This window comes from Phyllostomus discolor, chromosome 6 (genome assembly GCF_004126475.2).
Source record: "Phyllostomus discolor isolate MPI-MPIP mPhyDis1 chromosome 6, mPhyDis1.pri.v3, whole genome shotgun sequence".
Classification (NCBI taxonomy): Eukaryota; Metazoa; Chordata; class Mammalia; order Chiroptera; family Phyllostomidae; genus Phyllostomus; species Phyllostomus discolor.
Window position 1 is genome coordinate 168916741 of NC_040908.2, and position 27246 is coordinate 168943986.

The window sequence follows — 27246 nt, forward strand, 5'->3', positions numbered from 1 at the left end:
ACCCCACCCAACACCCATCACCCTGTCACTCACACCCCACCCAACACCCATCACCCATATCACTCACACCCCACCCATCACCCCATCACCCCATCACTCACACCCCACCCAACACCCATCACCCATATCACTCACACCCCACCCATCACCCCATCACCCCATCACTCACACCCCACCAACACCCACCACCCTGCCACTCACACCCCACCCAACACCCATCACCCACATCACTCACACCCCACCCAACACCCATCACCCCCATCACTCACACCCCACCCATCACCCCATCACCCCATCACTCACACCCCACCCAACACCCATCACCCACATCACTCACACCCCACCCATCACCCCATCACTCACACCCCACCCATCACCCTATCACTCATACCCCACCCAACACCCATCCAACACCCATCACCCACATCACTCACACCCCACCCAACACCCATCACCCTATCACTCACACCTCACCCAACACCCATCACCCCGTCACTCACACCCCACCCACTACCCCATCACCCCTCACCCAGATCACCCCCTTCACACCCGCTCTAGACGATATGGGAAACGTCCCTTGTCACCATCGGGGCGGTCCACCTCACGCCTGGAACAGAACCTGCTCACCCCCTGCTCAAGCACTGAGCAAGTAGAAGTCCAGAGGACAGCCGGGCAGCATCACAGAGACACCCCCCAGAACCGCCTGGCACCCCAGAGCAGCACCGCCCCCCACAGGAGTGTCTGAGGGTCGCCCCAGCGACCGACCCGGGAGCAGGGCGGGGCCCACCGTCTGCTGCAGGTCCTGGATGAGGATGCGGATGACCAGCGTGTTGCCCTGGCTCTCCTCCGTCCTGGCGCTGCCGGGCTTCTGCGCCGTGGCCCGGATGGTGTCGTAGATGGTCTCCTCCTTGGAGCTGTCCGACTCGGAGCCCACGGAGTCATCGGAGAAGCTCTGGGCCATCTCGTCCTCACTGGACGTGGGGCTGCGCGGCATGGCTGCCCTGCGCCTGTGGGAAGGGGGGGGCGTGAACGTGAGAGAGCAAGCGGGGGCGGCGCGGGGGAGGGGGCAGAGGGGAGGGGGCTACTATCGCCGGAATGGCTGTGCGCTCAGTGTCTCGGCCTGCGTTTGTTGCTGTGACCGCCGGCCGAGCCACCTGCCCGTGCAACGCACAGATCTTACAGGCAGCGGGAACACGGCACCCCTCCACCAGTGGAGCCCAAGCCCGAGCAGGAGCCTGAGCCTGGGCCAGAGTCCGAGCCCGAATCCGAGCCAGAGTCCGAGCCTGAATCAGAAACCGAATCTGGGCCCGAGTGTGAGCCCGCGCCTGGCACAGCGAGCACTGGGCGGGGCCCTGAGGCTCCACTGGGCGGGACCCTGAGGCTCCACTGGGCGGGGCCTGAGGCTCCACTGGGCGGGACCCTGAGGCTCTACTGGGCGGGGCCTGAGGCTCCACTGGGCGGGACCCTGAGGCTCCACTGGGCGGGGCCTGAGGCTCCGCCCTGCGCTGGGAAACCGGCCTCGGAAGGAGCCGCAGGAGCGTGGCCCTGACCACAGTTCACAGGGACTAACCCAAGGGCCGCTGGGGCAGCTTGAAACTTTCTGAGATAAGGACAACAGCTCCCTTTTGTCTGTCTTTGAGGAGGGAGCCGCAGGCGGGGACGAAGGGCAGCGTCAGGTCCCCGAGGGGCCACGTTCGCGCTGCAGTGACCCGCCCGGCCTCACACCCGGAGCAGCGACAGGAAAACGTGCGAAAACCGAACCAAGAGGCGGGGCTGGGCTCAGAAGTGACGACATCTCCAGGCCCCGCGGTGAGCAGAGCCCAAGGTTGTGAGTCGGCTGAAGCCAAGGCCTCCGAGTCCCCCGACAGTCCGTGGGAGCTGGGGGGGGCGGTGAACACTCCCCAGCAACGAGCCAGGTAGAGGTGCTGGCTCCGCTGGGCCGGGCTGGCAGCCAGCACGCAGAAGGACACGGTGAGGCCCCCAACCCGGGCAGGGTCAGGGGAGGGTAACAGCCAATGAGAACCGGGGGTGCTCGGAGCAGGTGGGGGACGGGCCACACCAGCAATGCCTCTCTCCCAGGGCGCTGCAAGGGAGGCCCAGGCCACACGCGGAGGAAAGACACACAGGATCCCGCCCTTGGAAACGGGCAGATGCCGGCCACCCGTGCGTCCAGGGCCTGCCTGGGTAAGGCGTGCTCTCTGGTCCCACGACCGCCCAGCCGTGGCAGGGAACGGGCCCAGCTCCACGTGGGGGGGGAACCCCACACATCACACCCCCGAGCTCAAGGAAAGCATCTCCCAGGAGGAGGCCAGCGCCGGGCACGTGTGCAGGCAGGCCAGCCAGAAGACGCAACTCGGTCCACCGACAGGGTGGACGTCCATGGCGGAGACAGGTGCCCCACTCGGGGACGGCCGTCTCTCGGGAGAGCTGCTAACTAACCACTCGCAACGTTCTATCTCCTTCCCGCGGTGCCAGCAGCTGTGACAGGAGGTGGGACTCTGATAAGGCTGCAGCCACACCATCTCCATGCTCCTTCCCTCTGCGCTGGAAACGTCTCAGTGGGAGGGCGTGGGGGCGGGAAGACGCTCCGCCTGCCGCTGGCCCTGCCTGTTGGGGAGGCTCGGACCCGCCTGGGCCGGACGCAGCTCACCCAGTGCCCAGTCTGGGGAGACCACCGCCCACTGTTTGTTTCCAGAGCTCGCTGAAGGCCAGCAGACATCCCGGAGAGTGTCCCCTGCGCAGCCTGCCCAGTGGGTCCTGGGACCAGGTGTGCGTCCACTGTCCCCCCAACTTTCGTAGGGACTCCCCAGGCACACGGGCACAAGCAACACCCAGCCACGGGACCACAAAGGAGCCCGTCTAGAGGCGCGCCCTGCTGAGGGCGTCCAGAGACCGGGACAGGGATGGAGCAGGGGGAGGGGAGGGGCCCCCCTACTGCTGAGCGGCCCGGGCTGGGCCGGGAGAGGCGATCAGGACCGTGGCCCATGGACACTGCTCTGCTGGGCCCGCCCGGGTCTGCAGCATGTGGCAGTCTGCAGGCTCCCCGCGCAAACATGGGTTTCCGGATCATCCCGGCAGTCGGGAGGATGCGGCAACGCCGGGGACTGCCGCATGGCTGCTGGGGGCGAGAAAGCCCCGCAGGGACCTCCGGCCTGTCACGCCCTTCCTTGGCAGTGTTCCCGGAACCTCCCAGACCCAGCACCCTCAGACCCCCCACCCAGCTGTCACTGGTGTGACCCTGCCGCCCCTTCGCTGCCCTCCAGCTGCCCCCTTCTCGGTCCCCAGACTGTCCTTCAGGCCAGCCATGGGGGCCACCGGCCAGGCAACCCTCGCACACAGCAGATCACCCCACCCACCCAGGACACCTTTCTTCTTTAAAATAAAAACTCCAAAGTTCACCCCAGCGTGATTCTGACTTAAAATGTCAGAGAGCAAACGGGAAATCCCATCTGCACCGGCCGAAGGCCTCCGTCGCCCCAGCCCCCTGTGCCCCCCAGCCTTGGACACGAGAGGCTGGGCAAGGGCAGAGAGCGGTGGAGGCCGAGGCCGGGCTCCGAGCCCGCTTCCATCGGACCACGAACCCGCCCACCGGCCACACCGTCTGGTAACACATGTGCCGTGCGCTCACTCACTCGCCAGGCAGGCGGGAAGACGCCCGTGCCCGGCGCGGTGACACAGCTAGAGGTGGCGGTGCACCAGGCACACGTGGGGTGACACGGTGGTGACTACAACACACAAGTGATCGCGTGCTATGGTGGTGTTGTGATGTAGTGTACGCACTTCTACAAGAGTCGAGGCAACGAGGCACAACACGTGATGTGAATATGAACTGCACACGCATATCACGCCATTACACCCAGGCGAGTACTCCCCACGACGCCCCACGGAAGCGGGGACACTGGCTCTCCCCCCAGGCAGCCCCGGCGAGGCGCTGGGGGCTTCCCCAAAGTCAGGTGTCACAAAGTCTGATCCGGGGTCTGGACGGGGCCCCAGTGCCAACTTTGTCTTTAAAAGCCCCCCGGTGACTGTAACTAGAACCACAACCTCAGCGGCGGGTCCTCGGAGCCGAGCCTGTGGCTGTAACCTGGAAGAACTCCGGGGGCAGCAGAGGCACAGAGATGCAGCCGGCCATCCACCCACCGCCCCCAGGGAGTGGCGGGGGGGCAGAGGTCATGAAGTGGGCCTGAGCTGCAGATGAGGGGTCCCATCCTGGGGGTGAGAGCCATGTCCTGGGGGCGACTGGCCCTGCTTGGGCACGGCCCCATGTGACCAGCAAGCACTTGGAGCAGGCAAATGTGGGGACTGGGCGTGTTGATGGGGCACCTGCAGGCCCCGCGCAGCACAGCTGCGGCCGTGAGCCTCGGCCCGAGTATCGGGGCGAGCACAGCCGTGGAGTCTTCTTTGCAGAAAATCAGTGGGGGTGGGGGGCGGGTGATCATGGGGGGCCTTCAAACTCAACTCCAGAAACAAAAATGACAACCCAGAATAAGGGCCCCGTGTCCCTTGCATCCTGCTGCCCTCAGACCTCCTCAACCGACCCACAGGTGGCCCCACCATGGGGACACCTGCCCTTGCTGCTCCCACTGGCTCGGGGGTGACAGTCACCCGTGGACACAGCTGGTACCCAGTCACACGGGCGCAGCAGGCCCTGCCGACGGGCAGAGGTGCCAGGGCGTCTCCAGGCACAGAGAAGGCCGCCGCCCACATGCAGGTTCTTCCCAGCACGGTCCCGGGAGCGTGAGGCCAGAGACCCCAGCGAGCGGGAGGGTCCTGACCTTAGCCAGGGGCCGAGTGCCTGCATCAGCAGGCCCCTGGGAAAAGCAAACACCTGGGGGAAACACCTAATGATTAACTCGGGGCCAGACCGCGGGGGTGTACAGGGCGCCCTCTGCAGGTCGGATCAACGACGGATCCCTTCTCCTCTCCCAGTTTCCCAGCGGCTGGCTGCACCAGGAAGGCACTCGACAGTGACTCATCTGAAATTCCCTGGGACTGGGCGCCGCATTCCGTCGGGCAGCGCCGTGGGGGGGAACGGAGGGGCTCCATCCACGGGCTCTCCGACCCTGGGACCCAGCGGGACAGGGGCGGGGAGGCGGCGCGGAGAAGGGAGGGCAGGAAAGTGCGAACCTCCAGCGAGCTGCACACCCGCTTCGAGCTCCAGCTCGGGGTGGGAAGGTGAATGCTGCCCGCGGGCACACACACGGGGGCGGGTGGGGAGGATCTCAAGCCATAAAAACACAGGTCGATCAAGTTCAATGACTCTGAGAACGTGTTTTGGTCTCAGCTGCCCTGCCGAGGTACCTGTTAACACGGTGGGGGGTGGGGGAAAGGAGGATGGCTGGAAAAGCGATCTTCACAAAGACTCCAGACTGGCGGCTGAAGCGTTCGAGGGAACCCGGAGTCTCACGGGGGCCGCGAGGCCCTCGGAGGTCGGCTGTCTGGCTGAGGGCCAGGCCCACGCTCAGCTCAGGGCCGCCTCTGCCGTGGCGCTTGCAGAGAACCTCCGGGCAGAGCCGACTCAATGGAGGCTGGAGCAGCACGGCCCTCGAAGGCGGCTCCTGAAAACGCGGAGGCTCCGTCAGCTCTGGTTTAAAATGTTCACAAACACTTTTTTTTTAAAAAATGCAAGTGGAATCTCAGACGGACACCCGATGTGCTTAGAAGCAAGCTTTTGTGACTGCCCATTTATCCTGGGCATTCAGATGGACGACGCTCAGCCCTGGCCGGGTGGCTCAGCGGGTTGGAGCGTGGTCCCGTGCACCAAACGGTCACAGGTTCGATTCCCGGTCAGGGCACATGCCTGGGCTGTGGGTTCCATCCCCAGTTGGGGGTGGGGACAGGCGGCAACAGACTGATGTTTCTCTCTCACACTGATGTCTCTCTCCCCACCCCCCTTCAGGAGTTAGTGTCTTAAAGACAGAAAATCACCGCCAAATACAAATTTGACGCAACTGCCAACGAAACACCTTGGTAGGAATGTTCACGAAACTTCATGCTCCGACCTTGAGGCTCTCGGACGAGGGGACGGAGCCCACAGTACCGGGGCAGTGCCAGGAACCGCCCGGTGCCACAGCTGCCTAGACAGACACAACGGGCAGACCGTGTGGCCCTGACACGGAGACAGGCCGGGGACCGGCAGAAGCCGCAGAGACGCCCGGCACCGGTCCTGCGTCCCAGGGAGAGGAGCCAATCAGCACAGGACGCGGCGTGCGGCAGATGCCAGAACCGGAGCCCAAGTCCACCCGGTTCTTGGTGTGCCCGCACTGACGAGGCTCCAAATTAACGTGTGTTCTGAAACCAGGGCTGTGCGGCCCCCTGGTTAGTGCCCCCTGAATACTGGGGTGCGCTGGCTGGCCATGCTCGGGGAGCTCGGGTCCCTCCGGTGAGTGCTAGCCCTGGGCAGTGACTAAAGGGGAGGGGCGTGGGGTCCAGGCCCAGGTCGCCACCACCCTCCCCCACCCCCGCCACCCGACAGCCATGGGTGCCAGAGGAGGTGACATCTGCCCAGAGAAGGTACCCCAACAGCACACCCACCCTCAGAATCTGCACACAGAGGTGCAGGGCGCTGGGTGGGTCCTCTCAACATGAAGCACCACACGCTGCTGATGTGAGTGGCATCTGGCCGGGCGGCGGGGTTGGCAGTAAACAGACTCCATGCCCTGGCCCGCTGCGGAGGAGGAGGAGAGGGAGGAGGAGGAGGAGGCGGAGACCTGGCCTCCTGCTCCCCGCACACGCCAGCGCCCCACAAGCCACGGAAGCGCCACGGGCCCAGTGCCCGCGCGGAGGGCCAGCGGGAAGGTCACCTGCCTCGGCGGCTCCTCAACCGGCTCGGAGAGCAGCTGTCTCCGGGGCTGACGCAGCTCCTCAGCCGGGGCTCACCAGCAGCGGGGTCTGGGAACCGGCCACATCACACACAATTAATTACACAGCCCTGGGAGACTGCCGGGGAGACGCAATGTCACCCACACCTGAGAACTAAGACGCGCCCGTCACCAGAGGCTTCAAACACATCCTGCTGAGCGCTGGGACTCCGGGCAGCTTTCTGTGGCTCCCGGGTACCAGGTCCTGCAGGAGGAGGCGGTGGCTCCGCCTGGGGCCACGTCCCCACCTATGCAGGAGCCTGTGCGGCCACTCACAGGGGACAGCTTGGACCCCACCTTGGGTGGGACTGCGGTGGCCCCAGCCCTGCCATCATCCTTAATGACCGTGTTTAAGCTGAGGGTGGGTTTTCCTTAATTCCTATTATTCAGACAGCTGTGGAAACCTGCTCCCACCCCACCCCACCCCACCCCACCCCAGGACTTCCCTTTCCACCTCCTGTTTCCCTAAGCGTCTGGAGGAAACACCCTTCCCTCCGGGGAGGTTAGAGTGACCGAGTCGCGGCCTCCAGTGAGACTCTCACAGGCTGCGTCGGGGACGACCCCGGGCCTCACCAGGTCGCCCCACAGCCGGGCTCCCAGCTCCGAGAACCATGCACCCACACTCTGAGCCTGGACGTCGGTCTGCTGCCCTGCCGAGTGGGCCAGACAGACCCTGACAAGGTCGCACGGGCCAGAGGACCCCCTCCTCGAACGCCCACATCAGTCTGTCTGTCCAGGGGTCCCGGCTCACTGGAGATCAGGATGCAGGGGCCGCTCCGGGATCCAGGGGCCGCTTGCTCAGGGCTGGGAGCCGGTGACGTGTCACCGTCCTCCAGCGCTGTCTGGGGAGCAGCCCCCCCGGAAGGCCTTCTCCTGGCTGACCCAGCGGTCCAGCCCCGCCCAGTTCTCCGGGTCCAGCCCCGGCCACGTCCACGGAGCATCTCCCGTGAGCACCGGCCTCTTTGCCGACATCAGCGGGAAGATCACTCCTCCAGCTCCCCCAAAGCTGCACAGACAAGGGACAGATGGACGATGGACAGGACACCTGGGTGTGGAGAGAATGTGAGCGGGGACGTGCCTGGGCGAGACTGGCCCACGGGGACTCTCGGTCCAGGAGGCGCAAATGCAGGGAGTCCCCGACCACAACGCCACACCCCCTGGTATCCAGGGGCCGCGCTGCACACCCGACTTTCCAGGCCCCTGTTCTGGAAGCTCTCAGGGTGCACGCGGCATCTGAGGAGCATTGGACAGTATCAGAACCCCGCGTGACTCCACCAGGACCAGAAACAAGCGACGCAAGCGAGGTTAGAGCCGCGAGACGAACCCAGAAACAATTCCCCGAGCTTTCTCTGCAGTTGCCGAGGAACGACGGGAAACGAACTTAAAACAGTGCAGGCGCCACGGCCACGAAACCAGGACACGTTTGGGGGACACCAGACAGAGTGCGGGAGAGACCCGTCCTCGGGCAAGGACACCCCGGAGCTGGGACAGAGGACGGATCTCGACGACGGAGAGACCACCTCTGGAAGGCAGCCCCCGAGGTCCGCGTCCTGGAAAACCCCCACTGGCCGGCTAGCAGCCCCGAGGAGGCGAGCGCTCCGCCAGAGCCGACAGCAGCGTGGGCTTCCCGCGTCCCGGGAGGGACCCGGCGTTCTGCCGACTTTCCCGGGGACAAGGGTCATGTTTCTGTTCCCCACTTGAAGAAGGAAGTCACCCAGAAGCAGAGAGCTCCGGGAGTCCGTGGCCAGCCCTCCACCACGCCCCTCTGCACCCTAGTGTCTGTCAGCAGGAGCCCCGAGCACGGAATTCGGGCTCCTCTTCACCGACCAGGAACCCAGACGCTGCGCTTAGAGGGGCCAGAGGGTGCAGGTGGGAGGGAGGAGAGCGAGGGGGCGGTTTCCACACAGGAAAGGGGGGGGCAGCGACGAGGTTTGTGCATCAGGGTCTGGGAGGTCAGGACAGCTTTTCCTACCAGGGTCGGAGCCAAGAAACGAGAGGGAGCCCCGAGCTCCTCATGGAAGCCCACCAAACCACGCTGCGGACACGGAGCCCGCGGCGCAGGCCCACGGAAGCCCACCAAACCACGCTGCGGACACAGAGCCCACGGCACAGGCCCACGGAAGCCCACCAACCCAGCTGCGGGCACAGAGCCCACGGCACAGGCCCACAGAAGCCCACCAAACGACGCTGCGGACACGGAGCCCACGGCACAGGCCCACGGAAGCCCACCAAACGACACTGCGGACACGGAGCCCACGGCACGGGTCCAGGACGTGCGACAGACAGACAGAAACGGCGTTGGGTCCCTAATTAAAACAGACGTGGGCTTCTGGAGAACACCCACAGATGGCTCATCTGGAGAAGCTTGCCAGTCACAGGGACACACCGCCGCACCAGCCCACACGCCCAGGTGGGCCCGCCTCATCTCGGCCCGGCAGCGCCAGCCGCAGGGGAGCGGGGAGCTAGACGTGCTGGGCCCCCGATCCGACAGGGCGGGCGCCATCTCCCGCCTCCCCGGAAACCCTGAGGCGGACCACTGCGGTGGGTGCAGAAAAGCATGGGATGAAGACAGAACATCACCTGGCCGCCTCCGTCTAGGGGACACCCCCCCCACCCCGGGCACAGCCCCATCCTGGATGCCTGGATTTTTCGCTACAAAACGACCGGCCGTTCCCACTGGGAGGACTGACCACGTGTCTGTCCCCTGCCCCGCCCCCACGACCCCACAGGAAAAGCAGCCACGAGATTTTATTTCCAACACGCCTGCACACAAGGACGAAGAAGAGAGGCCAGGCCAGGAACCCCAGGGGTGGCAGCAGAGGAGGGAGCCCCTCGTGGAAGAAAGGTCTCGGGCTCTCCCGGCCTTTTCTGGAAGATGCACTCCCGCCGTGGCCGGGTGACAGCGAGGACAGACGGGCTGTCGGCGATGTCCCCAGGGCGGGCCCTGCAGGAGGGTCTCCAGGGACCGGGCAGGAAAGGCAGCCCACGTGCAGACGCCACCCCTCAGCTGGGGGACCCTAACCAGCTGCTGCTGCAGGGACGGCGGCGACCCACCCGGGACGGGCAGACCCCGGGGCCACGGGCTGCCTACGCTGACGTCGTTGGGGACAGTGTCACAGGCCCTAAAGACAGAAGAAGACAGCAAAGCCCAGGGAGGGGCACTTGCTTCATACGACACTTCACTCGTGGTGACGGGCGGCTCTGTGTGCCTTTAATGCAGTGGGACGCAGAGCCTGTTTCTCGATTGACAAAGGGCTTCGGGGACGCGGCCGGGTGGACGGAGGAACCGCGAGAAGGAAACGCTGGCGGGAGTATTTAGGGGAGCGGGAACTGGCCGCCCAGCCTGCCCTTTGACACGCAGGCAAGCGACAGAAGTTTCGTCTCCGCGGCGACAGCACCAGAGCAAAATCACAGCGCCTTTCTTCCGACACCCTTGAGGAGCGGTGGCTACCTGGGCGGACAGGTAAGGCGCTGTCACAGAGGAAAAACGTCACAAGAAAGGAAGGGAGGGAAGGAGGAGGGGGTGCAAAGAACGATTCAGACCAAAGGCCCTGAGTTCTCTCCCACCAGCCGGAGACATGCACCGTGCCCTCTGTCAGAAGGTCACGGCCGTGTGCGTCCTCCGATCTCTCCCCGCTGCCTCCGAGCAGAGGTGAGCGAGCGCGTGGCGGACGGACTTGCAGTGCTCTGCAGAAATGCAGGTGGCGGTTTCCTTCGGGAGCCAAAACGGACCACACAGAACGGGAGGGTGACAGGGGCCAGAACCAGCGGCCCAGGTGGCCCCGTTCCGCTCCGTCAGCCGACTCGCCTGGAGCGTGTGCCCTTGTCTCCGAATCTGAGCGCTCCTCGCCGGTCTGTAGCCGGGTGTCCCCCGAAGCCAGCCCCGAGCACGCGGGCCCCAGGGAGGCCGGGGAGGCTCGTGCCCACCTCCAGGGCTGAGGGGCCAGGAAGAGACTCCTCCTCGTCCATCCTGGGTGGTCTGGAGGCCCTTTTACCTGAACCTCGGTGACTTCCGTTACAGAGCGAGCGAGAGAGAGATGGAGGCCAGGAGACAGGCCGGGCTGGGCAGCCTGAAGGGTCCCCAGAAACACTGGGGGGGGCTTAACGTGCCCAAAGTCCAAACGTGAGGAAGCTGCCTGTGGGCGCAGCTGTCCGAGACCACCGGGTGGACGGGACACAAAGCAGACACGGCGCCACTTGGACAGGTCCAGGTGGGAGCAGGGCTGGGGCTCCAGCTGGGCAGCGAGCAGCCCCTCGAGGAAGCAGGGGCCCCAGCAGGGGTGGGCAAGCTGCAGAGGGCACAGAGGTGGGCGGGGCGAGGTGGGGCTCTGAGGGCAGGAACGGAATCCCGCCTGCAGCCCCGCCCCAGACTGCTTGGCAAATTCCAGTAGCTCCAGCACAAGTGGCCGCCCGTGCGGGCCAGCCATGTGGGCCACCCCCACCCTCCCTGGGCTGGGTGCCAGGGACTTCCCGGGCAGGTACCAGCTGCCTGCCTTGAGGGAGGAGCTCGTGGGACAGCGAGCTGGGGACAGCAACGGGGCCACAGGCATCACGGGACCAGCAAGGCTGGCACTGCCCCTCCCCACCTGGGGACCAGGGAGACAGCTGTTCTGGAACCTCGGCCTCCTCACCTTCAAAGGGGCTTCGTGCCATGCCCCCTGGGAAGGCTGGGGGGGTTCAGGAGACAGAGGGTCTGGTAAGACCTTGGCAGGAGCCCAACACGGGTGCCAGTGAGGGCATCCGTAGCAGTAAACTCGAAAACGTGAAACGAACAGAGGCCAAGATGCACCCACACACGTGTGCACATAGATGCATGTGTGTGCACACACACGTGTACACATGTGTGGATATACATGTGCACTTGCACACGGGTGTGATGTGCACACATGCACAAATACACACAGATGCACAGGTGTGCGTGTACCCCTTACAAGGCTGAGACCGAGGAAGGAAGGAAGGAAGGAAGGAAAGAGGGAGGAGGGAGGGAGGAAGGAAGAGAGGGAGGGAAGGAGGAAGGAAAGAACAAAGGGAAGGAGGAAGGAAGAGAGGGAAGGAAGGAAGAAAGGAAGGAAGGAATGGAGGGAGGGAGGAGGGAAGGAGAGAGGAAGGGAAGAACAAAGGGAGGAAGGAAGGAAGAGAGGGAGGGAAGGAAGGAGGGAAGGAGAGAGAAAGGGAAGAACAAAGGGAAAGAGGAAGGAAGAGAGGGAGGGAAGGAGGGAGGAAGGGAGGGAGGGTCACGGAGAGGAAGGAAACGACACTGAACACAGGAAGAAGACAACCAAAGCCACAGAGAAAAATCAATGAGACAATAGCTGGTTCTGTGTCAAATAAAATGGACAGGATGCTAGCAAACGGACACAGACCAGAGAGAGGAGATTACGTGAACAGCGCCAGGAGAGACGTGGGGACGTCCTCACACCCCTGCCACCGCCGGGCGGGGAATGACGGAGCGCCGAGGACAGTGGGACAGGAGGGACGAGACAAACCGACTCCTCCGGAGACCACAACCGTCACAGCTCCCCCACACACAACAGGGGTCGCCGGAACAGCCCTATAACTAAGAAGGAGATGGCATCGTTTTAAAACTCCCAGTTTGACAAGAAAGGGAGCTCCAGACTCAAATGGTTCCACTGGAGATTCCGGGAAATGCGGAACGAAGAACGAACGCCAATTCTACACGCCGCCTGCCCCAGGCAGAACGGGAGGGGACGCTGCCCGCCCCACTGTGTGCAGCAAGGACGGCCGGGACAGGGGTGTACGAAGGGGCTGCGCATCTGGTGGCACCACACACGGACAGAGCGATGCCCCACGACTGGTGGGAGCTATTCCAGGGACGCGAGGTGGTTCAGTACTTAACATCGAAACACAGTGTTTAGTAACACACGACGGCAACAGCGCCAGGCCCAGGGGCACCCACGCATCCTGTCGCTCCGTGCCGGCACAGCATTTCCCAGAATTCATCCCCCCTCCCCGGCCCAGGACAAAAATCCTCGCAAAAACAGGAAGGGGGGGCTTCCCTAACCGGACGAAGTGCGTTAACAAAGAAGTGTCCGCCGACGCCGTCCCGAAGAGGCGAGGGCCACGTGCTTCCGCGCTGGGGTGGGGAGCGAGGCGAGGGGGTCTCCCCCCACCGCCCGGACAGCCCCGCTGAGCGGCAGGGGCTGGGGGCTGCGGTCCGGGGACGCACTCGTCCCCCCCAAGCTGGCTGCCCCGCCCTGCGAACGAGCCAGAGCAGAAACACCCTGCGTGGCGCCCGGTCCATAGGTGAGTCGTTCGGCAGGTGAAACACATCGCAACAGTTAAAAAAAAAAAAAAAAAAAAGGCAGTGACTGGCTTCTAGGAAATGCGCGAAAAGCCTCCCTGTCCGAGGGATCTTCGCTGCCCCCACAGAGAACAAGTAAATCATTGAGCTTCTGAAAATGCCGGCCTCCCCGCGGCCTGCCTCTATTTTTGGAACGGCACATCCTCCCCCGGAGGCTGAACTCAGGTTTGTGAAGGGCTCTGAACCGGCTTCGTCACCCTCAGGAAACGCCCCAGGCACAGAGTGGCCCCGGCCCCGGGCTGGCAGCCAGGGCCCCGGAGGCTGTGCCTGTGCAGGGCCAGCCTGCCCCAGCCGGGGGGGGGGGGGCTCTCCTGGGCAGTGCCCCAGGTAGCAGCTGGGCTCCGGGGGGATGTGGGGGTTGCTGCCTGGCCCCCGCCGCCCACTGCCCTCCAGATGCCTGCGTTCCAGCTGATTCTGTGGAACCGGAAGGAAGGAGGAGGCACCCTGGGGACTCGCCGAGGGGGCACAGGGGGGACACAGGCGCCCCGCACACAGGAAGGAACGCCAACACCCTCCTCCCGCCCACAGAAGGGCCTTCCGAGAGCTAGGAGCCCACTTCTGCCCAAGAGCGAACAGGCGTTCAAACCAAAGCCGGTGCCCGGATGTTCGCGGCGGCCTCGTCCCGATGGTCACACGGTGGTGACAACCAAGGTCCTCGGACAGGGGACGGACGCCGCGGAATATGACTCGGCCGTGGGAAAGGACCGGGGCCGGACTCGCCGTCTGTGGAGGCACCTGGAAGACGTCCCGCCGGACGAGAGCAGCTGGACACACACAGGCCTCGGGCCGTGCGGTCAGCTCACGTGAAGCGTCCCGGTTTGTGAATCCGGAGAGCGGACTGGGGGGTGCCGGGGGGGCTGCAGGGAGGGGACGTGGGGCGTGGCTGCCAACGGGTGTGCGGTTTCCTCGCGGGTGCGGGAAACCAGAACTGTGGGACCCAGACAGAGGCGGGGCCGCCCCGCGGTGTGGACGGACAAGATGCCGGCGAAGCCCACCCTCTCACCGGGTCGGGTGGTGTGAGTCTCAGCTCAATAACAAAAGGTCCCTCTGAGTCTAACCAGCTCACGGAGGTCTGGAATCCACTTCCTGCTGGGGGGGCGGTGGTTACTGAACACACGGCGAGATGCTCGCCTCTTCAGGGAGGAGGACGGGGCGGGGGGGGAGGACATTATCACTCACGGCCAGCTTCGGGCACAGGCCACATCCCGCAGCTGAGTGCACGCCGCCCACGGGGTGGCCGGCGGGTGGACACTGCTTGCCCATCGTGCGGTGTGCCAGCAGCAGTGGGACTCCATCCGATGTGCCCGTGGGTGCCGGGCAGCACAGCCAGGACCGCAGAGGGCCCAGACCCCGCCCTGCCCCTCCCTCTCCGTGGGAAGTTGCTTGTCCACAAAGCAGGCCGGGCAGGGGGCTGAGGGCCCATCGTCTCCCGGACAGTGGGGCTCTGCGACCATGTCCCAGTTCCCGTGTAAAACCATTTGGCAACAAAGTCAAACCATGAACGATGCCCACAGGCTAAGCCACAGAGCCCTGGGGCAGGTGGAAGATGGAGGCCCACCCCGGCGTCTCCGCGGTGGTCGTGTGTGGCCCGAGGGCCGTGAGTGCGTGGCCCTCGGGCGTGGTGGCCGTGAGTGCTAAGGGAGCCCCTTGGAGGGGAGAGATGAGTGTTCTCTCTCTCAGGCTCGGCCGCGGTGGGTGTCCCAGCAACGGCCCACTCAGTCCGTGCCTCGCTGGGTCTTCCATCCGGGCAAGTCCACTCCCAGCGACCCTGGACTTGGCCGCGTTAGGGAGCCCTAAGACCAGCCAGAACACGGGAGCTTGCTCTCTCCTGCTGTTCCTGGGAAACCCTGCGACCACCATGGGGCGGGGCGGGGCTGGGCTGGCCTGTCAGACGACAAGACACAGATAGTACAACCCCACCCCCTTCCGCTGCCACCACCCCAAACACCTGCGTGAGACCTGCCCCAAAGCTGACCACAGGTGAGCTCGGGAGCCCCCAAGAACTGTCCAATGTTGTCCGCAGGCCAAATCCGGCCCACAGCTTGTTTTTGTAAATAAAGTTTTATTGGAACGTGGTTGCGTTCGCAATGCCAAGGCCAAGCTGAAGACGGACTGTGTGGCAGGCAGGCACAAAACACTCAGTGCCCGGCCCTGAATGAGCCCTGTGTTGGAGCGGTTTGTCACACAGAACAAGTGACGGGGCGCACCCTGGATTTAATAGGTCCTTGGGAGGTGGGTGTCGTTATCTCTACTCCCCAGCTCCCGACACCAGGGAGTCAGAGCGGGGAAGGGTGCAGCCACGCGGGGCGGGGGGGGGGGGGCGGCACGCACAGGTGCATCGGATTTTACCCTGCTGGGTCCCGCCCCCGAGGCCCCACCCTGCCACAGCTCCGGCTTTCCAGAGAGGGCCCCTGGCTGAACTACGAACGAACACTCCGCCTCCCCTTCTCCCTCTTCAATAAAAGATGGCAGGATAAACTTTCAAACGAACAAAAGCACATCCATGTCAGAGACTCCACCGAGGGCCAAGAAGGCCCCACGGAGCCGCACGCTCCACTGCCCCCAGCGGCCACCTGGAGCCCCGGGGAGGGGGGCGGTCAGCCTGCTGGAGCCCGCCCACGGGACACGCACCCTCCCTCCCCACTCCCAGCGCTCACGGGGTGAGGAAGCAGCCCTGGTGGCCCCCAAGGCGGCTGACGTCCCCACCACGGCAGCAGGTGACTGGGAGGGGGCTGCCGGGTGCCCCCACCCTGAGCCCCTGCGTGAACTCGGGGCGTTCCCGCAGCCCAAGCCAGAGGTGCTGTGGAGGACAGGCGGGGGCGGGAAGTCACTCGGGGGCTGTGCCTGACCCGGAGACCCCAGCAGGACAGAGGAAGGGAGGGGAGGGGAGAGGACAAATTCAAACACCTGCGTGAGGCACGAGTATTGTCCAGACAGATGAGGCACGCACAGTCAACATGCGCAGCGACGGGAGCAGAGCACAGTGCTCGGACACGTGCGTGTCTCGACTTGGAGTCCATCGTCTCATCTGATGCTCTCAGCCGCCTCGGCTGTGTTGTTGCCGCCTGGTACGGATGGGCAGGCTAAGGCTCAGAGAGGTCGACTGGTTGGCCTGAGGTCACAAAGCAGTTACTGGGCAGAGCTGGCCGAGGGCAGTGTGCCCCAGCACTACAAGGCACCACCAACGAAGGGGACATGCAAGCGGGTGCCTGGGGGCAGTGCAAACACCCCCCAGAACCCCAAAGATGCAGGGGCAACACAGAGGGGCAAGACCCCTCCACCCATCCTGGCAGGACCAGCACCACAGCCTCGGAGAGCGGGGCCCCGAACCACACGCCATTCCTGCCTGGATAGATGGACAGACGCCCTGTTCAGGTTCCGTCCTGAACCCACCCACACCTTCCTCCCCACCAGACGCCCAGGGACGGGGGCGATCCAGTCGCACGCTTACAGGGCGCAGGTTTTGTGAGCTAGGCTGAGCCAGCTGGAGGTCACACCTCAGGTCCTTCGAAGAGGACCGTCCACGGGGGCCCCGGAGGCCGCCAGGCATGCTGGGAGCCACCCGCATACCGCGAGGGGAGCGGGCCGGGCGCTCCCGTCCCCCCCCCCCCGATTCTAGGGCCCGGTTAAATCACACACACAGCGCACCAGGGGCGCCCCGGGCCTCGGGCCCCGTCCCGGGAAGTGGGTGTCAAGTGCTTCCTCCCAGAAGTGGGGTGCAGGTCCCCGGGGGCGGGGGGGTGAGCACGCCCCAACAAACCGGGAGAGAGCATGCACACAGAAGCAGCAGGAGCGAGTGAGCCAGCAGCTGCAGGGACACACGGGATCCCCGTTTCCCACGACAGCACTGTCCACAGGGAGAGTGTAACCAGCGCTTACTCATTGTGGCGTCAACAGGTGACCCTTCCCGAGAAGTCCCTTTGGCCCCGACGTGGGGAGGGAGGGGGCGGGGGCTGGCCAGGCGCTCTGTCACCTCAGAGGTATTTCCTCTCCCTGGGGAGAGCAGAGGCTCCGCCCCAGGCCACCAACCCTGCTCCCGCCAGGTGTTCCATTTCACCAGGAGCCCACCAGGTGTTCCAGGCCCAGACGCCCAGCGGCCCTAGGACCCACCTGCCCGCCCAGGGCCCGGGGGCGGGGGAGTGCTGGGTGACAGTGACAACACCCCCCCGGACACTCCCTCCGAGACGGAGCCCTCCCTCCAGCTAAGCCCAGGAGCCGCTGCCCTGGGCTTGGGCGGCTACACTCACCACGTGGCTCCAGGAGGGACCAGGAGATGGCCTAGCCCAGGTGGGGGGGGGGGGGGCTTGGCCAGGGCCTCGTGCCTTCCTAAGGCTCCACGTCCTCTCCAAGGGCTGGACTCGGCCCCCCCAGTACCCACATGAGCCCCGATGTCCCCGCCAGCCTCGGGTCTCTCTGCCATGAGGACTGTGCCCCACTGTGGGGCATCCTCAGCCGTGACAGCAGAGGTTCTGACCCCTCCCTCCCGCTCCTACAAAGAAGGGTCTTGGAGATGAGTGACGGGGGCGTCTGCAGGAAGGGGCCTGTCGGGGAAGATGGCAGAGGGGGTGACAAGGGAGAAGCGGGGGCCAGGGGACAAGAAGCTGGGAGGCAGAGGCCGGCGCCCAGGGAGCCACATGGCAAACCAGCGACCTCTGACAGTGGCAGGATTCTGGCACAGAGGCAATTTTGAATTTCCCAGGAGCCACGCTTTTAAAAAGAAAAGAGAGAGAAGCCATTGAAATGAATACTCATATTTTATTTAACTCGCCATTTTATATGCAAAACGCCATCCTTTCGACCTGGGGCACTTGCTCCGTTTCCAGGCCCAGTAGCCACGTGTGTGTGGCTGGTGGCCGCCGCACCGCAGGCCACAACCACAGACAGAGCCGCCAGCGCTGGCTGGGGCAGCAGCCGCCGCCAACGCTGAACCCAAGACGCCCCACTCAGCACCGCGGAGTTGCTGGGCCCCAGCAGACCTGGTCCCTGGATCTGAGTCAGATCCACGGGCTGCCCGCCTGGGTGCCTCGGGCACATCAGCCCCCCTGACCCGGTTCCTGCGCTCCACCACAAAGTGGGGTGATTTGCAACATGGCTGCGGGGTGTCTAACGCAGGTGACACAGCCAGGATCAAACCTTATTTCCGAGGGACTGCAAACACGCAGTGTGGACTTCGCGCCAGGGTCAAGGGGCAGCCCGACCCACAACCAACCCCCAGGCGAACTTGGGAGCTGGGCCCAGGACAGACCGCAGAGGGCGGGGCGGTGCCAAAAAACGGGCCGGGGCAGGTCCTTCTGTGCAGAAAGAGACAGACCCCTATCTCACACTAGACCTGGAATTTAAAAAAAAAAACTAATGAAAAAATATTAAATGATAGAAGAGGCCGGAGGAATGACCTGTGAGGACAGGGGTAATCTGAGAAGCAAACATCGTTGGGGGAAAAGAGCAATAAACTTGACCACATCCAAACATTAAACATCTAGGAGTGGACCGGCGACCCGTGCTGAAGAGCATGGAAACCAGGAAGTTTTGGGAAACGGAAAGCCAGGGGGGCCGATGCACTGGAGGGTGGTCTCGGAACCGGAGGAGAAACTACAGTTCAGAGGAGAGACCCCACCCACCCGCCCGCCGGATTGGCATGAACCAGACGCACCAGGATGGGGGCGCGGGGAGCTCTCTCACCAGGCTGGGGGATCACAGCGCGGCACCATGCACTTGGGGACAGCCATCGGGGAAACTCGTGAAAGTCAGACCTCTGCCCCCCAAACCACAGACCCAGCGGCATCTAACGACACCCTGGGAAGGGGTGCCCCGCCCAAGGACGGTCCTGAGGCACAGGCGGAGAGAGAAACTCGGACACCAGCCCGAAGGCCCTGGGGGAGGGCAGCAGCCCTTCCCTGAAACACTACGGGGAGGTGCCAACGCACCGGGCAAGCAACTGATCAACACCGATTTCTTACGTAGTTCTTCATGAGTGTGCCCCCAGGGCAAAGCTGTCAGGAAGCAGGGGGTGTCCTGACCCCCGACCCCACACCTCACAGGGGACCCAGGGCCCCACGGGGCCAGCACACCGCGCAGCCAGCCCACGTTTCAGGCTTCGAGGCCATGAGACAGCCCAGGCGCTTTAGGAGCTGCACTCTGAGAGAAGCACTCCCTGCCCTGCTCGTCTCTCCCCCCCCACGCCCGCCTCAGTCCTGCCCCAGCCCCGGTGAAGCCCACCAGCACGGAACACCCCTGGGGACCCCCAGGAAGGAGTGCATGTCCTCCTGGGGGGGGGGGGGTGGGAACTCCGGACATGGCAGGGTGGGGAGATCCTACTCCACAGGTTCTCGACAAACAGGGGTCACCCTGCTCTGTCCCAGGATCCAAGAGGCAGGCGGGCCTCTCTCCGTGGGAAAGCGGCGTGGGGTCAGCCAGCAAAAGGGCGGGAGCCTCTGCTTCGGACCCCCAAGCCGGGTGTGGGAAGCTCTCTGCTTCCCACGTGCTTCCGGAGAGCAGGGGCTCGGGGAGATACGTGCACACCCACGTGGGCGGGCGGGAGTCCTGCTGACAGCAGCCGGACGGCGGGAGGGGCCAGTGCACTCAGATGGAGGATGGCCACGCAGGCCACGGTGCACCCACGGGATGCAGCGTCACTCGGCCTTGGGAAGCCAGGACGTTCTGCTGCCTGCTGCCACGTGGCTGGACCTCGAGGACACTGGGAAAAGTGAGAGATGCCACTCACAAAAAGACTCTAAATCCAGAGTCAAGTTCACAGAGACGGGAAGCAAAGGGGTGGGTGCCCGGGGGGCAGGACGAGGGGCCGTGGGCACATCCAGACGTGGTCCCCCACCGGAGGGCCCCGCACACGCGTGTTAATCACACAGCGCCACTGCCCCAAATGACGACTAAGCAACCCGGGGGACGGTGTCCACGGGGTGCCCTTCCCCCAACCTGCACGGCGTGGGCAGGGGAGGGCAGCAGAAGGCACCCCAGGGGGCCCAGGCAGTAGAAGCGGGTTCAGCACCTCCCTGAACGGTCGAGGTGTCCCCCAGCGCCGTCCCACGCTCCCCTGGAAAGGTCTCCCCATCATCGAGAGGGGAGACGAGACATCACTGACGTTGGGACAGCGCGGACCAGGCCCCTGGAACCCTAGTATGGACCCGGGGCTCCAGGGCTGCTCGGTCACTAAGGGTCCGACCCAGGACAAACCACAATCGCAAACGGAAGTTGAACCAGGCTGAACCCCAACACGCAAACAACAACCGCAGAGCCGCTGTGCCCTGCCTCCTCGGACGCGGGCGGAAGTCAGGGTCCCCGAGGGGCACGCGGACGGCCGGGCCCCGCTCCCGGCACAGGGGCCGGTGCAGCCGAAGGATGACACACACACCCAGGAGGCGGCGCGGTTACGCACGTGGTGACGGCCGCCCACTCCAGGGGCGGACTCGGTCAACAAAGGCGGATCCCAGCTGCAGGGGATGGGGGGCGGGGGTGGGGCAGGTGCAGTCTCCTTTTATGCATTTAATCCTCACCTGAGGATACGTTTGTTGATGTTTTTTTAGAGAGAGAGAGAGACAGAGAAAGAGAGAGAGACACTGGTTGCATCCCGTACACGCCCCAACCGGGAACTGAACCCACAGCCTTCCGGGGCACAGGACGACGCTCTCACCAACTGGGCCACCCGGCCAGAGTGTGTTCGCTCTCACTGTCAAAAGTCATCACCTTGGCTGTCCCCGCCCCACCTGCCGAGGCGTCCGGGACATCCCAGGGCCTGGTCACTGAGCCAAGCACCCGGCCCTCCCCTGGGCCCCGGGCAGCCGCTGGACACGCCCCCGCCCAGAGCGTGCCGGCTCCTCTGCCTGCGTCCCCTGCAAATCCGAGCGTTCAGATGAAGACGACTTCTGTGTCCTCGATCCCCAACACTCAGGTGGCCCCACAGGTCACTTCGGAACTTCTGGGGGCCCTCTGCTGAGCACTCCAGCTCCCCCCGACCAAGGTCCCCTCGGGGCAGCATGGGGCAGGGAGAGGCCAGGCCAGGCCAGTATGAAAGCTCCTCCCTCTGCTGGGGAGACGCAGGCAGCTGGGGGAGGGACCGGCCTGGGGTTTTCTAGGCGTCCGGCCCTTTCCCCACGGTCCTCTCCTCCAGCTCCCGGAAACAATCTCCCCCCCCCCAACGACAGTCGGCAGTCGGGGCCGGTGCCAGCCCAGCACAGCGCCCGGCGCGCTGAGATGCAAGCCAGCCGGCTGGGGGGACCAACAGCTAAATGACTGGCAGGGCTGGAGGCCACCCGTCTGTCATCGGCCCTTCTTCCCACCACCCACAGCCCCGTCTCTGCAAGGACACCCACACCATCGCTGCGTCGGGGGCCGCCGACAGGCCTGTCTTCTGTGACGCGGCTGTGCCCCCTCCTCAGTGGCCGAGCCCCACCTGTGCACACCCCCACCCCGGGCATGTGAAAAGGCCTTCTCGTCCTTCCAGTGCCACAGAGGGACTGTCCGGGTCCCGACTGTCACCGCTGCAGAGATGCGCCCTGGGTGACATCAGACACCCAAGCTGCACCTTCAGCAGGGAAGCATCCCAGCTCCGTCAAACCCCAGGCCAGTCTGTCCCCCAGCCACCGCCCCCGAGCCCACGCCCCGCCGCCCCAGGCTCTGCCGCCAGCCAGCCGGTCCCTCTGTCCCGCAGAGCGGGGACCGCCCAGTGGCCCTCGGCAACCCACAACTAAACCTCACAGACGACGCACCCTCAGTGACAAGACAGGGGACAGGCGTCGTTGGAAACTGTCACCCGGCCGCAGGGCAAAGAGACAGGACAGAGTCGGGAAGGGGGCAGGGACGGGGGTGGGGAGGACACTGCCCAAGGCCACGCAGGCACCACAGTCCCCAGGCCTGAGTGAGCCCCTCACCTGGCTGGGGACAGCCCCGGAAGGGAGCCCAAAGGGCCAGAACACTCGAAAACCTGGTGGCCACGGACGGAGTCTTTCGATCCCTTTAGCCGGCGATTTCCAACCGTCAGGACGAGGGCAACATGCAACGCCCACCCCTCACTCGGGGCCCCCCACCTCCCCCTTAGGCTGTCAAATAAAAACGACAACAGCCACCCAGTGGGCACAAATACAATTTTTACCTATTTTTTTCAGGACGGTGAAAAATACCTATTTTTGGTGTGCTTTAGTTTCCCGGAAACTTTAGTTTCCGGGCCGAGAGATGAGGACAAAGGTTGCCGACCGCCGCCTTCGGCCAAAGGCCGGCGGGGTCTCCTAACTGCGCGGACTTGGGGCCGCGGCACTGCCCTAGGACAGCAGGCTGGACACTGAGGTCGTGAGCTCCCCCCACGCGGGTGGGGGACCAGGGACACCCCTTCATCAGATGTGGGGGCACCAGAAGCATCTGTGCACTGTGTGTTTGGGTAACAGGGACCCCGGCCCACGGAGGGCCGGGTCACACCTGGGACGGCACGGGCCCAGCTTCGGGGCCGTCCTCAGGAACTCCGGCCCCAGCTCCGCCTGGACTCCACTGTGTCCACAGGAAAACTGCCGTCCACCCACATTGCTGGTTCTCCCGGCCAGCGCCCAGGCGGGCAGTTTCAGCAAACATGTCCAGGGCGGGCTCGGTGGGCGGAAGTCCCCGGGCCACCTGAGGCCTGTGACGCTGAGCTGCTGAGAACTGGCAGGCTGGTGGCCCAACTGGTTCTGTGACTTGCCGGTGGCGCCCAGTGCATGCAGGAGGGGGAGTTACCGGCGGAGGCTGGCTCGTGCTGCAACTGCCCCGGGGACGCTCTCCCGCCACACGCTGTACCCCACAAACATCCCCGGGGCCCACTGGGCACCGGGTGCCCCCCAGGACCCCAAGGTAGAGAGAGAAGCAGGACCCACTCTTTCCTTGGGGGCCCATCTGCTGCTGAAGGGATGGGGCACCCTGGACTCCGAGGGCAGCAGGGCCCATGCCTGCAGGGGGGCGGGTCCGCCAGGCCCTGGCACAGGACGATGGGAATGCTGAACAATTCGTGGAAATCAGGAAGATGGTTTGGGGGGGGGGGGGGCAGGGAAAGCCCCAGGCAGGAGTGGCTGTGCCCTCTGACACCAGAAGGGGCCCCCGCCCCACACCAGTTCCTGCTCCCCGGGGAAGGGGTCCCAAGCTGAATTTTCAGGAAGGTTCAAAGACTCACTCCCCAATCCCAGGTCGGCCTTCAGCTCAGCTCAGGAGGAGTGACCCTCACCCTGGACCCCGGGTCTCCGTGGTCGGTCCCTGCTGCCCCTTCCTGCCCTCAGACAGATGGACCACGGGGCCATCAGAGCCCCCGGAAAGCACCAGGCCAGCCCCCGTGTCCTGGCTGCCGGCCACTCCCCGCCCAGCCCAGGAATCCACCTGGTTCCCACTTGTCCTGATCGAAGCTTGGGGAGGAAGCGGGGACTCACGGGCCGGAACCGACCCAGGACAGCTGGCGTGGGATGCCCCGCCTCCAGGGCTGCAGACCTGGGGGGGACCCCGGGGTGCAGCAGAACCCTGCCCCGGCCTGTTTCTCCCTCTCCCCCTGCCGGGCGCTGCACTGGGGGCCTGGCCCTTCACTACAGCTCAGCTGGAAAGGCCCCGGGCGCCCCTTCCCCAGCAGCCCCTCCCGCACGTCACACACCGAAGTGTGCCCCCAGGACGGGCTCCCAGATCGTACCCAACGTAACGCAAACACCCAGCAACACTTCCTTCCCCGTCTCTGAAACCCCCTTGGTCTCTCCGGGCCCGAGCTCCCTGCTTTCTGGAGGCACGGCGCCGTGTTTAAACGCCACGCGACCTGAGGTCACGGGAAACATTTATAAACGTTCATACGTGTGCATCTTCCTTGCAGAACAGCGTTAGGCTGATGAATAAAAGAAGATTAATACGAGAGCGCTAACGGGAAGGTCTACCTATAAATCTGAGGACAGGAGGAGCAGCAGGCAGCCCTCCCGGCCCCGAGGCCCCGCGGTGTCTGTCAGGGACCGTGGGTGGCAGGTCCCACCCCGTCTGCAGGCCAGCGGATACACTGAGGTGAGGCAACACTTACTTTATTTTGTGAATTTGTTTTTATCGTGTTTTTGCCATCACTGTTTATCCCCCTTCCGCCCGCCCCCTTCCGCCCCACCCCCCACCGCCAGCCCCCACACTGGGGTGCGTGTCCACGAGGCCTTTTCTTTCTTAGGCAACAGTTACTTTAAATGTCAATATTGACCTCGCGAACGGGGCTCGACACCCTGTGCAAATACTTGAGCCGGCGCGGAACAACTGTAGCCGCCGGCCAAAGCCTGCACGGGAGCTCGAGTGTGACAGTGACGGCCAGGAGGGGGTGGGTATTTGGATTCTTCGTATGACATGGGGCAAGAAACCTCCAGGAGGACATAGGGTTTTTGAAAAACAACCCTTTTAGGGAGCTGAGGAGCCAAAAGAAACTTTGGTAAAGGCTGCCCCAGCCAGGCGCGGCCCCTGCAGGTGTGCAAGTATTACCCACCTACTGGATACCTCCCGTGGGCCCCCTGCAGGTGTGCAAGGACCACGCATCTACTGGGTGCCTTCCGTGGGTCTCCCAGGTTGCGGGCCGGCCGTCCTTACCCCTGAAACCCCATGCATGTCTCGAAGGGCACCCCTAGACCTCTGGGGGGACAGGTCCCTCTGGGAGGCTCCAGTCCAGCCTCAGTCAGAACTTGGGGGGTGGGTGGCCAGGAGCTCCTCACCCAAGGCTCAGCGGTTGAAATACGCAGCTTTGCCGTCAGGAGCGTGTGGGCTCACTCAATGAGCCACCGCTGAGGCCCCTGGGAAACCCCCCAGGACAACTGTCCTGGTCTGTCACCAGCACTCATCCCGCCCCTCCCGCAGCAGCCAATCCCAGGGAGCCTGCTGTCACCTCAATTTCCCACCCTCCCCCACTGCAGCCCAGGGCTTCCAGGGCCTTACTCCCCTAGGAGGTGACTTGGGAACCAGCTGGCCCAGCCCCACCCACCCAGCAAGAGTGACCCCGTGGCTGTCCCCGGGCCTGGGCAGGCACTCGGCCCCGCCAGGACTGGAGGCCTCTGGGGTGGCCGTGGGAGGCTTACGCCACACGCGTCTCTGTCCCCAAAGACGGACCTCGATGCCACTGCAGCCCGGGACATTAGCATTCATGAGCTGCCCCAAAATGTGACTCAAAATTGCTTTCGGAGAAAAAAAATGGGTATTTCCCGTCAAGAAGGTCAATTGGAAACGTTGGTTCTCCTCCCTTGACTGCAGGTAGCTCTTTTTCACGCCTCAGGAGCAAGACAAGCATTTTCTAACCGGCGACTCTTGGCGCCCGTGGGGTGGGACGGGGGCCCGGGGGCAGCTGCGGTCACTCGTGACTGCGATCGAGGACCCAGCCTTGGGACAGGAAGCAGACCACTCCTGCCAGTCCGCTCAGGCGGCCCCGCCTCCTCCCGGGGTTTTGCGTCCCCGCACCCCCACCTGTCCAGACTGGGCTGGGGGCCCTTGCTGTGCCCCACAGCACGCAGGGGTCACCTCTGTCACAGCTCTGTCCCACTACGTGCTGACTGGCCAATCCTGTCTCCCCTCCCCACTGGCCTGGAAGTTCTGGGGCACCTGCAGCACCGCCCCCCACCAGCCTCCCGCCAGCTCCTCCTGTTGAGGCCATTTTTTCCAAGGTGCAGGAAAACCCCACATTCCCTGGATGACCTCTGACCTCTGACCAGCAGAGAAGGGCAGGCCCCTCACTTGGGACGGACGGTGGGTCCGGGGCCTGGTCACAAGGGGGCCCCAGCCTGGGGGCCCCAGGCTCCGAGCCCTTCACCCACGAGCTCCACGGTCTCAGCACGTGCCCCGGTGGGGGGCTGGGCTCCCTAGATGGAAACAACTGGCGTTTGTTTGGGGCGCTTTCCTCCCCACCCCCTGCCAGCCCCCCCCGCCCCCCGGTCAAAGAAGAGGACCCAGTAGACTGGCCTGAGGTCACTCGTCCCCTCCCTGAGGCTTGGGACAAGGCACAGGCCCGTTTCTGCAGGCTTTGAGGGGTGACGGCTCCAGACTCACAGCCTCAGGGGACGCTGGGCCTTCCGGTGAGCAGGCAGGAGGCTGGGGTTCGGGGTGCGGGGGGGAGAGAGTTCAGGGCTCTGAGCTGGGGACTCAGACAGGAGCCTCCCCCAGGGTCCTCTGCAGCAGGAGGCCCCCTCGGCAGTCCCCACACCGAACCCCACTTTGGACAAGTCCCCCTTGCTCACCGACAGGAAAAGGGGCCTCCCAGGACTGTGTCCCTTAGGCCTCGGTGACGTATTTGGAAATAAAGCGCGTGAGATAAAGGAAGATTTCTCTAGAAAAGCAGGTTTGCTGGCGCTTCCCTGCGCACCGGCCGGCCAGCTCCCGGCCTCCTTCTGCCTGCTCCCAGCTTTACCGCCAGAGGTTCCCACCGCCAACGCAACGGAAAGTGCAAGGCCGGGCCCGAGCGCCCTGCTCCTCCCCGTGGCGGTACTCCTCTCACCGGCCCCGGCCCCCGGGGCCCGGCTCCTCCTGGGCAGGGAGGGTCCCCACCAGGCCTGGACCAAGTCACCTTCACAGGGTGACCCCCAGACGCCAGCGGAGGGCCCTTGAACGCAGCCCGAGCACCTGTCAAATGAACGAGTGAAAGAACAGCTCTCGGAAACTCCCTGGAGCCTGAGCTGGGCTTTCTGAAGCGAACGGTGCGTGGGCCGGAGGACGCCAGGGTGCCCCACCCTACCCTCCACCCAAATGGGGTCCACTGTGCTCAGAGCGGCCTGGTGCCCCCTGGGGCCCGCCTTTTGGGGCCGTTCCGTCGTTGAGGAGTTACAGCCTCCTTCCAAGGGACCCTAAAACGCCACCTTTCCACCCAACTCTTCCTTCTAGGAAAACCAGAAAAACTGCAGCACGGTAACGGGACCAGGGGCCTTCAGAAGGCCGCTCCCCAGCCAGCCCCCCACCCGGCCACCAGGGAGACACCTACTGTATGAAGACGGGGTCCCCCGCAGGCCCCCTGAAGGATGCTGACTTCCGGGCTCCACCAGCGAACCCCTCCCACAGTGGCCACATGGGCTACCCCTCCTTAATCACAGCAGCACCCCCGTGGGCTCGACGCTCCAG

At 64.5% G+C, this 27246-nt stretch overlaps 1 protein-coding gene across 2 annotated transcripts in view; it reads right to left on the bottom strand.

The window, feature by feature from the left end:
- The window catches only part of SHANK2 (SH3 and multiple ankyrin repeat domains 2), a 293436-nt gene that overhangs the window by 264420 nt on the left and 1770 nt on the right, over window positions 1-27246 (bottom strand). For both annotated transcript variants that reach the window (XM_036029823.1, XM_028503888.2), the window contains exon 2: window positions 788-1007. In XM_036029823.1, coding sequence (XP_035885716.1) covers window positions 788-994 — 207 coding nt within the window. In that variant the 5' untranslated portion in view covers window positions 995-1007. The remainder of the gene's footprint in view (window positions 1-787; window positions 1008-27246) is intronic.